The 15,984-nt window shown below is 41.3% G+C and overlaps 1 protein-coding gene across 7 annotated transcripts in view; it reads left to right on the top strand.

Annotated features, from left to right (window-relative positions):
• nbeab (neurobeachin b) overlaps positions 1-15,984 on the top strand; it is a 258,747-nt gene that overhangs the window by 126,051 nt on the left and 116,712 nt on the right. For 5 of the 7 annotated variants that reach the window (XM_034866233.1, XM_034866253.1, XM_034866240.1 and 2 more), the window contains 5 exons: positions 150-555; positions 9,954-10,108; positions 11,844-11,967; positions 13,295-13,414; positions 14,253-14,380. In XM_034866233.1, coding sequence (XP_034722124.1) covers positions 150-555; positions 9,954-10,108; positions 11,844-11,967; positions 13,295-13,414; positions 14,253-14,380 — 933 coding nt within the window. The remainder of the gene's footprint in view (positions 1-149; positions 556-9,953; positions 10,109-11,843; positions 11,968-13,294; positions 13,415-14,252; positions 14,381-15,984) is intronic. The other 2 variants (XM_034866267.1, XM_034866261.1) reach the window with 1 other exon arrangement.

The following is a 15,984-nucleotide window of genomic DNA, read 5'->3' as shown; positions in this document are numbered from 1 at the left end:
ACAATATCATATTGACTATTTCAATCTCTGATCTTGATTCCAGTGAAACTAATATTAATACTAAACTCTCTTACCGTGGTCTGAGATTATGGCATTTAGATCCTCTATATGTTCCGTACTAATGGTGTCTATGTGCATGTGTTTTACAGAAACACCATTTGACAGCAGTAAGGACCGTCCTGCGCCATCAGACCTTCACAACAGAAGCTCCATTCACCACACAGACTCTGGAATCGGAGACGAGCAGGTAGCCAGCGTCTTGAACGGGTCTGACTTGGATAACAGCGCGGGAGTGCTTATATCTACGCTGTCCTCAGAGGTGAAGAAGTCCCAGGAGAGTGTGTCTGAATCACTCAGCGTGCAGGTGCTGAGACCGACCTCCTCCGTTATCAGCATCAGCCAGCCCAAAAAGGGCATCAATGTCAAGGAGATTCTGAAGAGCCTGGTGTCAGCTCCAGTGGAGGGCATGGAGGCCGGGCTGGAGCCTGTGTCCTACCCAGACCCTGCTGCCAGCGCCCAGGCCATGCTGCCCATGCAGTTTCACTCCTTTGACAGGTGAGGAAGTGTCATCGGTTGGTAGTCTACTGTGCAGAAAATCACTGTGTTTAGTTGTTTTGTAAAAAAAAAAAAAAGGCTTTTATTAATTCTTTATTGCAAATTAAATTTTCAATAACCCCTACCGTTCCAACCCACAACTAAATTTCTCTTCCAACCTCAGCCATACTATAATAATCAAAAAACAAAAAGCTAATAATATGACAACATCACAAAAGCAGCTTCCCTCTTCTTCTTTTACAAATCGGTCAAATGGCCTCCAGATTTTCTCATACACCCCCAGTTTGTCTCTCAATAAAGATGTCAGTCTCTCCATGGTCATACATTGTGCCGTATTTTTTGTTTTTTTTAAAGATAATTTTTGGGGCATTTTAGGCCTTTATTCAACAGGACAGATATGTGGGCGCCCACTCTACCAACCGAGCCATCCGGGCGCTTACTGCGCCATATTCTTGATCAAAGCACCAATTGTGGGTGCCTCCAAAAATCCCTTCTTTTTTTTTTAGTTCAGAAGTGTATTTTGCATATTTTAGCCCATTTACAAAGAATCATGTTCTTTGCATCACAGTTAACCTCTTTGCAACCCTTGTAGTTGCTGCATTTTGAACCTAATAGATTTTAGTCATTGCACATTTCTTTGCATTGAGTATTTAAAAAAACAAAATCTATCTGTGCTGTGTGTGAACACAATTATAAGGATTATCATAATGGAACTTGGGACTTGATGTTCTAAACCTAAACTATACAACTTGCATTTGAAGTGGACGGCAGAAATGTTTAGTACACAGTACTGTGCATGATTTGTTGCTGCAGTAGGAAGCAATAACTTGTAAAAAAACAACAGTATTGTCCTTTTAACTGAACTTGAGTTATGAGTGAACTTAGAAAATGATTTGTTTTTGGCTTTTACTGAGGTAAACATTTGTGTGTGTGTGTGTGCGTGTGTGTGTGCTACCAGTCAAGCAATCGTAATATGCTGATGTTAAGCCTCTGGGTTTATCTTATTTATCCAGTATACCACTAATGGTTTCTAAGTAGTAGCATGCAACACATTATTCATTTCAGGCCACTTGTATTGTACTCATCCCACGGCAAAGAATTCCTGTGTTTGAAAAGGTCTCTGAAGCACTGCGGTTTATTTACGTTCCTGGATTAGATAAAACCACACAGTAATCCGTCTGGATTTGGGAGTTTACAAACCTGCTCCTGCAGGGATTTCAAGCTGCAAGCCTCGGATCCTTGTCTCCTATGGTTGATAGAGTTTTGAAAATCACAATTTTTCTGGAAGTAATTTGAGTTGGTTGAGCCCAACCAAAAGCCCATCCTGTTCCCTGGACACCACTGATTTGATGGAGTTTGAGTTGTGTGTGTCCGTGTAATCGGTGCCAGGCTCCTGAGAGACGGCGGAGGACACATTGAGTCAGGAGGAACAATGGGGCCCCCCCTTCTTTTTAATGCATGCTGCTGCTGAGCTGGGGCTGAGGTGAGCCTGATGAATAGGCGAAAAGATGGAGGAGGATGTGGAGAGAGGACAGCTAAGAGGGTGGGGGTCTCCAGGGTGTTGATGACAGATTAAACAGAAGCGGCCTCACGCCACACCAAAGAGAGGCCTGTCGCCCTCACCGCTCACACCCGTAATGGGAACTGGCAGCCTGAAATGAGTCGCCACGGCAAAGTGTATTATTTTTGAAATGCTTTCACACAAACCCTCCTGACCACATATACAACTTTGTCTCATGCTTTTCATGTCGCTCCCCCTCTAGCCTCTATTTGCTGTGTCTAATTGTTTGCCACCTGCCAGCGAAATGAGCTGCCAGACATGGACAGGCCTTTCATTTGTCTGTCAGGGCGACAATAGATTGGGAGTGACAACATCAAAAAGGAAAAAGGAGGGGAAAAATGGCTTAAAGTGGAGCGCACAGGGGCTGTCGTCGCAGAGGCCCCTCTCCTAGAGACTCTCAGAGAGGAGGTTAAAATTGTTCAACATCCAGATGTCCCTTTGACCAGATGGGAATACAGTACAGAAAAACTCAAGTAATGCTTAACTTCCTCCCTCTTCTTTCCCAAAAGTCTCCAAATTAGCGCTATGAGAGATTGTTTGTGCTTACGTGTTTAATTTCCCCCATTATTTAAAGCAATGATAATTAGTTTTAATTTAATTTGCGAGTGGGAAGTAAGCACATTTGCTCTGTATCTATTCCTGAAACCCTGACTATTAAAATAGATTTCCTCTGCTGGGTTTTAGAGCCCGACAGAAATAGCTATATATTTAAAAAAAAAAGATAATTAAAATGACAAATAAATGATTCTGATAAAGAATATTTCAAAAATAAAATAAAAACGGATGGTGTAGCCTAGTTTGTCCACCAGAGGGCGATCTACAATGCCCCTGTTGGTAATACGGATTATTTTTTTGTTACTGTGTTTTTGTACTTTAATAGAAAATTCCGGCCAATTTTTATGTAATCGCTATAGAAATGTGCGTACTTTGTTTGAAAGAACCCCAACCTGAATCGGTGCAGGCAGCACGGAGTTGTTGCAGCTACGTGTACGAGCTTCCACTGAGCTAAAACGGTAGTTATCAAGGCAAGTTTCAGAGAGTCTTTGTGCCTCTTGACAGACACGCAATGCAATTAATATGTCTGTACAACATGAACGTTACGTGACATCAACAAGCGTTTTCAAATCAGACATTGTTTTAATTCACCTACCCTGATCCCATTCTTGATCTTGCAGGTGGGTAGCTTGCCCGGTTAGCTGCTTGCTGCTAGCTGCCGTCAGTGATTCAGTGTGTTCAACCAGCCTTTTGTGAAAATCAAAACGCAGCAGTTCCGTGTGTATTTGTAGCTCATAGCTTAAGTTTGTATTTTTATAAATTTTATTTATCAGACCTTTTAATATATTTTGATGTTCTTCCGTTCTGCTGTGACAATAAAAGAAATTATGACCATATTATTTTAGTGAGAACTCATAAATACGTAACTACAAATATCTAATGTTAAGGAAATCTGTTTTGTTATGGGTTTATGGAATCTTTTTTTTTTTTTACATATGTATTGGCCGATACATTGGAATATCGGATTTTTAATTAACCAAATATTTTTATCAGTATCGGCCTTAAAAATCCTTAGTCGGTCGGGCTCTACTGGGTTTAAAAAGCAAGCATTTCTTTGGTTATACTTTACACTGCAGTCATCTCCCAAAGCTGCAGACCTGATTAATTATTAATTCCAAGATTAATCCTTGCTTCATTCTCTGCAACTCAATTAAAACAATTCTATTAATAAAATATGCGCTAGATAATCTATACATGATTCATGAGTCCTCCGCTCATTCATTATTCATTAAACGAAGTTCATGTTTTATCTACATCTGTAGGTCTAATGTAACGCCCCGGCTGTGTCAAAGAACTGGCAAGCTCCTGCTGGAAGATGCAGGCAAGGGATGAATGTGGAAAACAAGATTAAATACACGCCGAGTTCCGACAATCAAAACATGCTAGTGATGTTCTGATATCGGATATTCACAGAGGAGAGCACTACAGAGATCTACTAAATAAATGATGCTTGTCATCAGTGTTCTTCACAGCACAGCTATATCTATATCTGATAACATTGCAGTTAGCTTTCAAGCTTCGCTGACTCTCTCTCGACTGACTGAGTAGATTTTGATCTGCTGCATTTCAGAAAATGATTTTTTGGGTATTGTATGCCTGTTAGGTGCTTGTCAATGAGGCAACAGTGTGTCACTTAAGGTGCACTATAATCTACTTTTTGTGTATTTAATCCATAGAGAAACTACATAGCTACTGTATTTATTTATCTGTAGCGTGAAACATCACAGCTTGAATCATTTTGAGAAATAGGTTGTACAGTAGAAAGGGATGCGAGATAAATTACCCAAAAGTCTGAAATACATCTAGGCCAAGTTAGGCTTGTTTCACATGGTGTCCAGCAAGTTTAACTTGATCTATGAGATGGACAGCGGATAACCAGTTGAAACATAAAACAGTAAAAGCCTGTGTTGTTCTGTGGAGGGAGGGTTCCTGGGGATTTGCTTCAGATGACAGCAGGCTTAGCTTGTGACAGAGCAGAGGCCTGGCCTGTGTCACCCGGAGTAACTGCCGGAGATCGGACGAGACATTATCTGGCACGCCTTTACAAACCCAAAGGCGAACCGCAGACCTGATAAGGGCAAGCTTTTCCTCTCCTTCCTGTCAGTGAGCTCTTGCACATCCAAGTTCACTGCATCATCTTTAATCCTTGGTCAATCAGATTGCATGTGAACAGAGGTCAGTTGGGTTCGTGTAACTTTCATCTCAAGCCGCCACAAGTCTTTCTTTTGTGTTTTATTCATGAGTTTTCTCTTTAGGCACCATGTGATGTTTGGTACAGTAGCTTCCACTAATAAAGGGAAGCCACTGCTGTCATTAACAACACAACATGACAATATTAAGTTGTTTTCCATGGTCTTAGCATCTCAAAATGTTTGCCCAAACTGGTTCAGATTCAGATAAAAAAGGGTTTGTTATAGTTCCTGTACTTACATACATAAAGAAAATGAAAAAGACTGTTCTCCACCAGCCACTTGCAGTGCAACAGAAGAAGACAACAATCATACTGACGCACATAAGAATACATAGAGTAAAATATCTAAAACCAGATACAAAAAAAAACCTTTAAATCTGCAAAAAATGTCACTGGTACAGTGTGTTAAAGACCTGTAGAAAGTCGTTAGCAGCGCAGTGTGTTGAAGTGTTATGGTGCTCAACACAGAATATGTAAAGTGGCAATGTGCATTTAGTACAGTCCTTACTTACAGTTACTTTACACTTACCCATCTGCTATGTAATTACAATTAACAATGCATCCCCCCCACGTTTTTTCTCTCCTTGCTATTAATGCCTTTAGCATTGACCTTAAGAGAGTCTAAGTTCATTAAATTCATTTTTTTTACACACATAAACGTTATAGTGATAGCCCATACAGAATAGAATAGTCTCTGTCATTGCACAATATTGTTTACATGAAATGTGCTGTGCCCTACCTGAATATGAAAGTAAAAAATACGCACCCGAGTGTCCAAAACATATGGCCTCAGGTCAGATGAAACGATAATAAAATCAATCATTGACCTTTGACCTAGGGTGCTCTGTTACCACGTACACTTATGAGCATCCCTATGTGTGTTTGTGATGGACAATCCATGACTAGCACAGAAGTCCAACAACAGACAACCACTCTGGTTTAGATCAGGGAGGCCGTTCCCCCCAATCACGCCTCTCCAAGTATCTCCATCATTGCCCACGTGTGTGTTGAAGTCCCCCAGCAGAACTATGGAGTCCCCTACTGAAGCCCCATACAGGGCTCCATTCAAGGTCTCCAAGAAGGCCAAAAACTCCGAACTCTAGTTAGACTGTTAGTTCTAGTTAACAGTCAGAGTTTTCCCCCCCATCACCTGCAGGCGTAGGGAGGCGACCCTCTCGTCCACCGGGGTAAACCCCAACGCAGCGGCGCTCAGCCGGGGGCTTGTGAGTATCCCCACACTCGCCATGCGCCACACACCACGGGCAACTCCGGAGTAGGACAGAGTCCAACCCCTATCCAGGAGTGCGGTTCCAGAAGCAAGACTGTGCGTAGAGTTAAGCCCCACAAGATCACAAGTTCCGGCTCCTTCCCCCACAGAGAGGTGACATTCCACTCACGAGGCTCACGAGCCCACCGTCTGGGCCTGGCTCCAGACGGGGGCCCCGGGCTTCCACCAGGTGGGCTCCCCCTATCCCTTCCTTGTTCTTCCATTAGAGTTTTTGAACCATTCTTTGTCTGGCCCCTCCCCTGATACCTCTTTGCCATTGGAGATATTTTATAGTAGAGATATATATCATTGTTTCTAATAGGTATATAGAGTGAAGAGGGGTTCTCTGTAGGAATGGTATTGTTTTCTGGTATACTTTTATATGTTTGTATCTATGTAAGTGTGTATGCCCTCTAGTAGCTATATTATTCATCATACTGTGTGTGTGTGTGTGTGTGTGTGTGTGTGTGTGTGTGTGTGCGTGCGCGCAACGTGTATGCTGGTTTACATGTTAAATGTAAATAATTAAGTTTATATCTATGGTAATATGCATGTACATACATTTCCGTATGCATATTCTTTTTTTCCTTCTTGATTTTATGCATTTAATTATTCATACTTTTCAGTTCCTTGGTGCCCTCTCCTGCACATCTACTTTAAAAGTTTCTTTAAAAAATAAAAAGTCTATCTAGGGTCATAATTAAATAAAACGTGCTGTATATAGGCCATACTCCGCATATATATCTTAACACTCTCCATGTTCAGTAACAACTGTCAAGTTCTCTCATTAGGGGATGTTTTCAGCTCGTCTGAGCAAAGCAGAGGACAGATGTAAGGAAAAGTGTAGCAACTGGATGGCCTCTTGTCTTCAGGTTTATTTACTTCAGCCGTGTGTGTGTGTGTCTGTGTGTGTGTGTGGGGGATATGTGTGTGTGTGTGTGGGTGTGTGTGTGTGTGTTTGCATGCGTTCTGGATAGATTTACAGGTCAGGATGTTTACCTTTCTGAATGTACTGACTAACGTCTGGGCATGCTCATGTTGTCAGGCCTGCGAGCAGTAAGACACGATGAAGCTCATTACTATTCTGTGTTTTTTTTTAAAACGTAGATTTATTTTTCTTTTCTTCAGAAAGGAGGATGTGCAAGTTGAATGCTGACTCTACTGAAAGTCAGTTTTATTATGACAACTTCAGTCTTAAAGTAGGGCTGAGCGATATAGAGCAAGTCAAATATCACAATATTCTTGACTAAATACCTCAATGTCGATTTTGCGACAATATTGCAGACTATTGGTGCTTTAAAAAAAAAGTATACACACAATGAGATTTTTGATAAATATAAAGGTAAATAATAAACTGCTAAAACAGTCAAGTAAGTTCAGAAAAGTACATCACTTTACTATAATTCATCCTGTAAAACTAGGTAAAGACAACACTTAGCATGTAACGATATATTCAAAATCTAAGACGATATCTAGTCTCATATTGCGATATCAATACAACATTAATATATTGCCCGGCCTTATCATAAAGCTAACCTGCTATATGGCTAGACGTCAATTACATTTTGACCCCTAGTCCCAGGCTAGTTTGCAAACCCAAAACTGATTCAGCTTAACTGTAATTCACACTATTCAATATAATTCACCCACAGTTCTAGCCCAGCAGTCTTCTTTATATTTTTATTAAAATACTTTTTATAAAAGCCAAATAATTCTATGAAGTTATCACACTTTGAGTATAGACTTACCTCCTGCAGTTAATACAGCACCCTGGAGCTGTTAGGGATTCAGTAGTCTCGCTTTGCCAGACCTTCCTCCAAAGCGCTGCATAGGAAGGTCTGACTAATCCACACAGCATTTCTGGATGGGAGGAAAACGTGCTCTTGGTTTATTGACGTTTCTTTAAACCAATCACAATTGTCTTGGGTGTTGCTAAGTGCCGCGGACGGAGCCACGGTGTCGCTGTTAAATTGCCTCAGAAGGGACTTGTTTTGTTGGAACATGTGTATGTTCAAAAGTTGTACAGATATTCTAGCTAGCTGTCTGGATTTACCCTGCAGAGCTCTGAGGAGAAGTTAACCATAGTCCTCAGAAATCCACCGGACATTAGAACTCCAACACAAAGAAAGAGGAAGGGGACGGGACATAAACAGCCTAAAAAGTGGGACATCTGGCAGAATTTACAGCGGTGGGGCGGCTTTTAGCTCCCCTTGGTAAGAGCGTGTGCCCCATGGAGGCAGAGTCTTTCAGTGACCCGGGTTCGAATCCGAATGCAGCCCTTTCCTTTCCCCCATCTCTCTTCCCCTTTCATGTCTATCCCCTGTCACTAATAAAGGGAAATACCCCAAAAATGTATTTTTAGAGGAGAACGGAGAAATGTAACGCCGTGGATTTAGACTAGGGATTTACTGTCTTGCTCAAGGGCACTTTGGCAGGTAAGATACATATAAACAGGGTGTCCCCAGGGTTTTAAAAAGTATTAAAGTGATAAATCCCAATTGTCAAATTTAAGGCCATTAAAAGTGTTAAATGTAGTCTCAGAGATATTATTTTTTTAAATTAGGTATTATTTTTTTCAGACCAGCAGGTGTCTGATTCTGATTGAAATTCTATCCTGCGTTTGCGTTTAAATATGAGCTTTGGCATGTCTGGGCACAAAATCAAAGATCTTTCGTCTATGTTTGATGCTGACGTCATATTCAGTGGTCGTTCGACCTCATCTCAGAACACTGCGTACTCAACAGAAGTGGCTGGCTTACGTTTTATTTTAGACTTGCTTCAAGCCATATCTTCAACGACTGGACAACCATCGTCGTCTTTTAATGGGCAAATGCAAGTTTTCTGCTAGCTGGGTGAACAACCCAGAGTTTTAAGGACTGGCTCAGGCCTGTAGTAGGGAATAACAGGCAGGCTTATTGTTCGGTGTGTAAAAAAAACATCAATGTCAACTGGATGGGAGCTAACGCACTTTGGTCGCATAAGCAATCCACTAAACATAAAAATGCAATGCGTGCTCGGAGAGAGCAGTTAATTATTCGACCAATCTCAGCTGTCTGTAAGGCTGCACCTCCACCGCCGCAAATTAGTGCCACTTCAGGCCTGCTGGCCAACGCTACGGCTCCAGCAACGTCTGACCTCCGGATGGCCATGGGCGCCACACCAACACAGCGCGTGGAGGCTCTGGTGTTTAACTGCAGTGTTCAGGCACCACACTCATTTAACTCAAAAAAAGGAATTTCAGAGCTGTTTAAATAAAGTTTCCAGACTCTGACATTGCGAAGTCATTCACTCGTGGTAAGATGTCATTTTGTAATGCATTAAATTGCAGTGAATGCCATCCATTGTGCTGGAACTATCCATTCTCTCCATTGCACATTTATGTAGTTTGTTTTACTTTCATGTACTAAGTGAAATAAACATGTGCAATATGTTGTTTATGATATGTTGTCTCTAAATCTATTCATTTTTGTATGCTATAAATGTCAAAATCTGTGTAAATAATAGAAAGGTCGCTGATTGACACTTGCAATTCAGTGTCGTGATGGTTTTAAAAAAAATTCTGAAGGTAGTAAAAAAGGTATTAAAAAGTAGTAAATTTAACTAAAGGATTGCTGTACATACCCTGATAAAGGGAATATAACCTCAACCTCCAGCTTTTCCTCTTCACTCTGCCACTCTGGAATTCAATCCATTGTGCAATTGTAATTCACGCTACTCTACCGCTCGTGCTGTTTTTTTAACTGTATATTAAGTATAATGTTTGTTGTTCATGTGTCTACAAAGCATACTGTGTGTGTGTGTGTGTGTGTGTGTGTTTCCTGTAGGAGTGTGGTGGTGCCTGTAAAGAAAACCTCCCCTGGCAGCCTCGCGGTTAACACAGTGGGAAGCAGCAGCACATCTGCTGGGCCGACAGCTGGCAGCACCCCCAACATCTTTGCTGCCACTTCTGCCACCCCCAAAAGCATGATCAACACCACAGGTAGGTCACGGACAAGGTCACTCAAATGTGCTCGTGCTTAAATGACCACTAATGTTTGGCCCTGCTGATGTGGTTTATTTTAAATAATACTTCAGAGCAATTTAAGTCCCTAATATTCATCCTGACGACCCTTCACTCTTCCATTCCAAGGATAGAAACAAAGCTCTTTTCCCTCCGCTTGATTAAGTGATCCTGTGTCCCTGTGCAGGGGCTCATTGTTACCACTAGATGACGCTCTTTAACTTCTGATTGGTGTCTGGAGCAGCTCTGTGCTCTCTGAGCTCTCCTTCAGCCACAAGGATTCCTCATGATACAAGCCAGTCAAACACACCTCCATTTTAATCACACTGAGCTATAAATTAAACAAATGCTTTTTTGTGTGTGTTTGTGTGTGTGTGTGTGTGTGTCTGCTGTCCTGTTGCTTCCCCTGGGGCATAAAGCCAGTTCCACCTCAGGGCTCCTGTAGTCTGGGCCTCTGAAAGGAACCACTTAACACCCAGAACCATTAGGCGCTCCAACACCTTGTTTAATGTGAGCCATTAACAAAACTCTCGCTTTCCTCTCGGAGCCCCTCTACAGGAATGTGAGAAATGTATTCCAAGTCAAAAGTGGGCTTTCAGCTAAAGCCACAGGCCCTCACCCAGACCCCATGATCTCACTCTCTCTGGTTTTAGCCTCTCACATGGACAGTCATGATTTTCTACTTGTGACTCAGAGCTCACCTTTAAATCACTGCCGTTACGATTCCCTAATTTTGGCTTTGATAACAAAACTAATTGTAAAATGAATAAAAAACTGTATGCAGATGTTTTGATATGTCTGTTGCTTCATCGTTGTCGTCTTGGTTAGCTAAATTGTTCCATGTGTTGCTGCTGCCACCAGTTTGAACAACCATCTTGTGTGCATTTGCGTTATTAAAGATTCAGAAGATGTGACACCCTTACCATTTTTCAGTTGTTTGACTTGGTTGAAAGTCCACTTTCAGCATAAACTTGGTCTTTTCTTCTTCTTTTAACTATTTCAATCTGTGTGCCATCACATACAGTACTGCTCATAAATGTACACACCCATGCTAAAGTTGACTAAAAAAGAGGAATACAAAAATAATCTTTTGGAAATTTATCCTAATGCCTTAATTAAAAGGATTAGGAAAAGTCCAACCTTTAAGGACACCAATTTTCTTTGTGAATGAATAATGTTTCGTAAATAAATAATTTTTAATTCCAAAGGCCAAGGGAACTTTATCAGGACACATAGTATTCTGATCCTTGAAATCACCTTAAAAATGCCTTTTAAAAATGAAAATCTTTCTTTCTTCTGTGGGAATTTAACATAGGGGTGTCTATACTCATGCCCCTGTATTTTATGAAAGAACATTTATTTATTTACGATACATTATTCATTCACAAAAAATTGGTGTCCTTAAAAGGTTAGATTTTTCCCAGAGATTATTTCGTTTAATTCCCATTTTTAGTTAACTTTAGCATGGGAATGTAAACTTATGTGCACCACTGTGTTTTTAGAACCTCTGAAAGTGACATATTATGACATATTTCTTGTTTGTTTTTTAAGATTTGACAACATAACTGTATTAAAAATTCTTTAAATGCGTGTTTGTTACCCAATGGTCAATCCGTACTTCTGTAAAAGCATTAAAGATTGTTAAAGACATACATATTTGTAAGTATTCTTGCATTGCACTAATGTCACATGCTATTGTTGGTCTTCCCTGCAGGAGCAACTGATGCAGCCGCCTCCAACTCCTCTTCCTCCAGTTTTGTCAACGGAGCCACCAGCAAGAACCTACCGGCTGTGCAGACGGTGGCCCCCATGCCTGAAGACACAGAAGAAAACATGAGGTACACCAGGGCCGTCTCACTTGACTCTCTTTATTCCAATTGTGAGACTTGTGTATAAAATCTACTCCTATGCGTAGGTTTTTCACGTCAAATTATTCTTGTCATTTTTCTAGTTTCTATTTTTTGGCCTTCCCTTTAAAGTAATTGATTTCTATTTTTGTGATCAAATGTTTTTATCCAGAAAACATAATATAGGTGCGACCTCTGGCTCGCCCAGTGGGGGCGTTAGCCCCACGTAGAGGGAGTCTTGCAGCGGCCCGGGTTCAAGTCCAGCCTGCGGCCCTTTGCTGTGTGTCACCCCCCATCTCTCTCCCCGCTTTCATGCCTATCAATTGTAATAAAGGGAAAAAGCCCCAAAAAATAATCTTAAAAAAAAAAAAACATAATTTATGATTAATTTAATTTTAATTTCTACTGTTATACTCACTTTATTGATCCCCTATGCAATGTACACTCTTTTGTTATTACACACTACACACAGGGCTGAAATACACAAACATGCTCCGGTCCTACACATGCACTAATAGAGAGATGTCAGAGTGGGGGGGCTGCAACTGCTTAACAGGCGCCCTGAGCGGTTGAGGAGTGTTTGGTGCCTTGCTCAAGAACACCTTGGTAGTGCCCAGGAGTGGCAGTTCTCCAGCTACCAGACCACTCTCTGTACTTTAGTCCGTACGGGGACTTGAACCTGCGACCCTCCGGTTCCCACAAAAAAACCTGATCGATTGATTTTTGTTTTTTTTGTGACCAAATGTTTTTATTTCAAGATTACAAACAATACGAGAACTGATTGATTTCTATTACCTATATGCTATATGTCTACGTCTATATTCTCGCCTTTTGATGAGACATTTATCTCTGACACTACTTAGTCATAACAAAAGACTTCAAAACAAAGGTGTGTTTTGTAAAACTCTTGCGCCTAATTATTTGTGGACATGTGTTCATTTCTCTGTGCCCATCTCTCCCTCCCTTGCTAATAGTTTGCTACAGACGTCCTCAGTCCTGCTCTCCCGCTGACTGCCGAGAGCCCAGGTCTTTCTCCAGACTCTCTCTCTTTCTCTTCTCAGTTGCCATGGCAGCAGTAACCGACATCACTTAGCGTTACTGTGAAGTCAATGATAGTACTATCTCGCTGCAGAGCCTCATACTGTATTTTAGAAGAGGTGAAAAAAACCTCCAAGCTTAACTGCCTGCTCTGTTCTTCTGAATATAAATATGTGTTTAATTATGTATAAATAGTTCATGAGCCTAGCCATTTAGTCACAAAGCAATATGAAGCAAGTACTGCCTGTGGTTTCCTTTTTCACTTTTCTCTCTATTTCAGTGCCTTTTGTGAAGTGGACCAGTGTCCACTACGCCAGGGACTGACACCCCCCGAGCTCAAACCCTTTAGCTCCCTGACAGGATTACAGGCAGCCTCCAGAGATGCAGGCCAGTGTCTTAGGCAAGGACATTCATGTTAGCCACCTAGACCACATTCACCCTGCTTTCAATGCTAGTCTGTCATCCCTCTGCTGTGTTTTCCCAGGGTGCTGGAAGACAGATTCATACTACACACTCATGCAAATCCTAAAACCTTTCCTCTTCCCTCTCTCTGTTTCTCTCTATCCTGACGCTTTCCGCCCATGTTAGCTGGGAAAACAAGCCTCTACTCACCTCATGCTGCCTAGTATTTGTGTGTGTACACATACAGTAGGAGCACAGCGATACGTTTCAGCTCGAGTCGTATCTCTGCTTGTGTACCAGTCTGAGTTGTATGGCTGCATGACTCCAGCTCACAGTTTCTCTGAGGTGTTCAGATAATGTCAGGCAGCAGCATGTAGTGACTGTGTAGGAGATAAGGAACACTTCCCTCTGCAGTCTTGAACAACTGTGACTCCTTGTGCAAGCCTGGTAACCCCGACACAACAAAGAATGCAAACAACTGCTGACAAAATCCTCTTTGAATGCAAAAAAAAACAGTGTTAACATGGCTTTCTGACAACATAAAATATTATCTTATTGACATATCCAGTGATAGCAACCATACTCCCGTAAATATCCCGCATGGTTTGCACCCTTGGAAATGTGTTGGTTACCCTGTGCACCCACCGGGACTCAGTCTGGCTACACACTAACTGGTGTTAGCTGTGTGCGCTGGGACTGGGAGGTCCCTCGCTGCTCTTTTTCTGCTTCATCCTAGACGGAAGGGCGCACAACGCTACCTCCCTTACATTTCTGCTTCTAATTCAGATGTCTAATATCCTTTTGTGACTTCTATCTTGATGGGTTTTCTTTGACAGCATTACTACGAAGCTAGAGAGGGCTTTGGAGAAGGTGGCACCCCTGCTGAGAGAGATCTTTGTGGACTTTGCACCCTTCCTGTCACGCACCCTGCTGGGCAGCCATGGGCAGGAGCTGCTCATAGAAGGTACACATGTTGTCTTGTGCGTTTTTGTGGAGTCCTGCCCCCACCACCCTACCGTTGTATGTACTACACTACATGTAGCTGTCTCATTGACGGATGCGTACGCAACAGTAGGTGTTGACAGCAGAGTCACTGTTTTGCACACAAGCTGGGCGTCTGTCACAGTCTGATTAAATCTGCTTTCCCTTTCATTCATCTTGTGACATCTGCATGTTTTGTCTCCCTCATGATTCACTCCACATATTGTGGACTATTTTTAAATGTAGTATTTTTAAACATCAGTGTTTCACAGTCACAACAGATGTTATGTTGGAATAATGGGTGGCCTTCACCTCATGCCAATGATATTTTTAACATCTCCTGGTCATCGTACTGGTTTGGTGTTTTTTTTTTCCTTTGTTTTGGTCAACATTTTAAAAATGAATGTTTGGTTACAGATTTTAGAATTATTATTTTTTGTCTGAAATTTTAGGAAAAACTAAGATTTTACTATTAACATTTTTGTGCTGAAACATGGAAAGTAACATGAAGTAAAGACTCCTAAAGAGACCTTGTTATTTTTTTTATGTCTAAGAGATAGTAACGCAGTAATGGTTTGGCTATAGCACTGCAAGTGGATGTTTGCAGCACAGAATTGGTACTCTCTGTCACAATAAAAACGGCCTTCAAAATGAATGTCTTCACCATAAAAGCCTCGTGCTTTTATTTTAAACAGCATTACACAAGTCACAGGTCTTCCTCAGGCCTCAGGTTGGCAGTCTCTCACCGTGCTACTTGTGCCTGACCTCAAGGATTGTCTGCCTGCGTGTGTGTGTGTGTGCTGCTCCAATCCTAATGCTTGTTTTGGCTTGCATTTACAAGAACACATTGCCACCGCACACACACACAGTTTTTGCCTGTGCGTACACCGTGTGGAGTACATGTGTGTGGCCTCCAGTTTCTTGACTTGCAGTTTTCACAAAGTGAAATGGTATCTCTGTGTTTTCTCACTGCCAAAGTCTTTACTAAGTGTAACCTAAACCGAGATTAGTTTCAGAGGTCTATGCAGAGAATGACAGCAGGCCGAAAGAATGCATTCCCGTGACTTAATTAAAGTCGGATTCAGATTGGTTTTTTGCACTTTGTTTGTGTGTAATTAGTTGCCGCCAATATTATAGTCTTTTAAATATCAAATATATTTAGTTTGGCTATACTTTTTTTTAATAATAAGCAAACATGAACACATTTCCTTTAAATCAGGATTTGTTACTGGTATTTAATGAATAAATTAAGCCTTCAAAGTAAATGACTTACTGCAGGAAGGCTTCCTCGTAAACAGGGACTTAATGTTGTATTAACCAATCATGTAAAAATGATTGGTGAAATAATGAATTAAGTTATTGTCTACAGTCATTAAAAGAACATTTAATGTATTACTGTTTGTTTTTTTGTCCAGCCAGCAAAGTTCCACAAACAGCCACATGTAGTTCTTCCTCCATATGTGCATATACCGTACATTATATATTTACTATGTATATATGTATATGTGTGTGTGTGTGTGTGTGTGTGTGTGTGTGTGTGTGTGTATATTTACACACACACACACACACACACACACACACACACAC

This window comes from Etheostoma cragini, chromosome 3 (genome assembly GCF_013103735.1).
Source record: "Etheostoma cragini isolate CJK2018 chromosome 3, CSU_Ecrag_1.0, whole genome shotgun sequence".
NCBI classification, from domain to species: domain Eukaryota; kingdom Metazoa; phylum Chordata; class Actinopteri; order Perciformes; family Percidae; genus Etheostoma; species Etheostoma cragini.
This window is presented reverse-complemented; position numbering and strand designations above follow the sequence as displayed.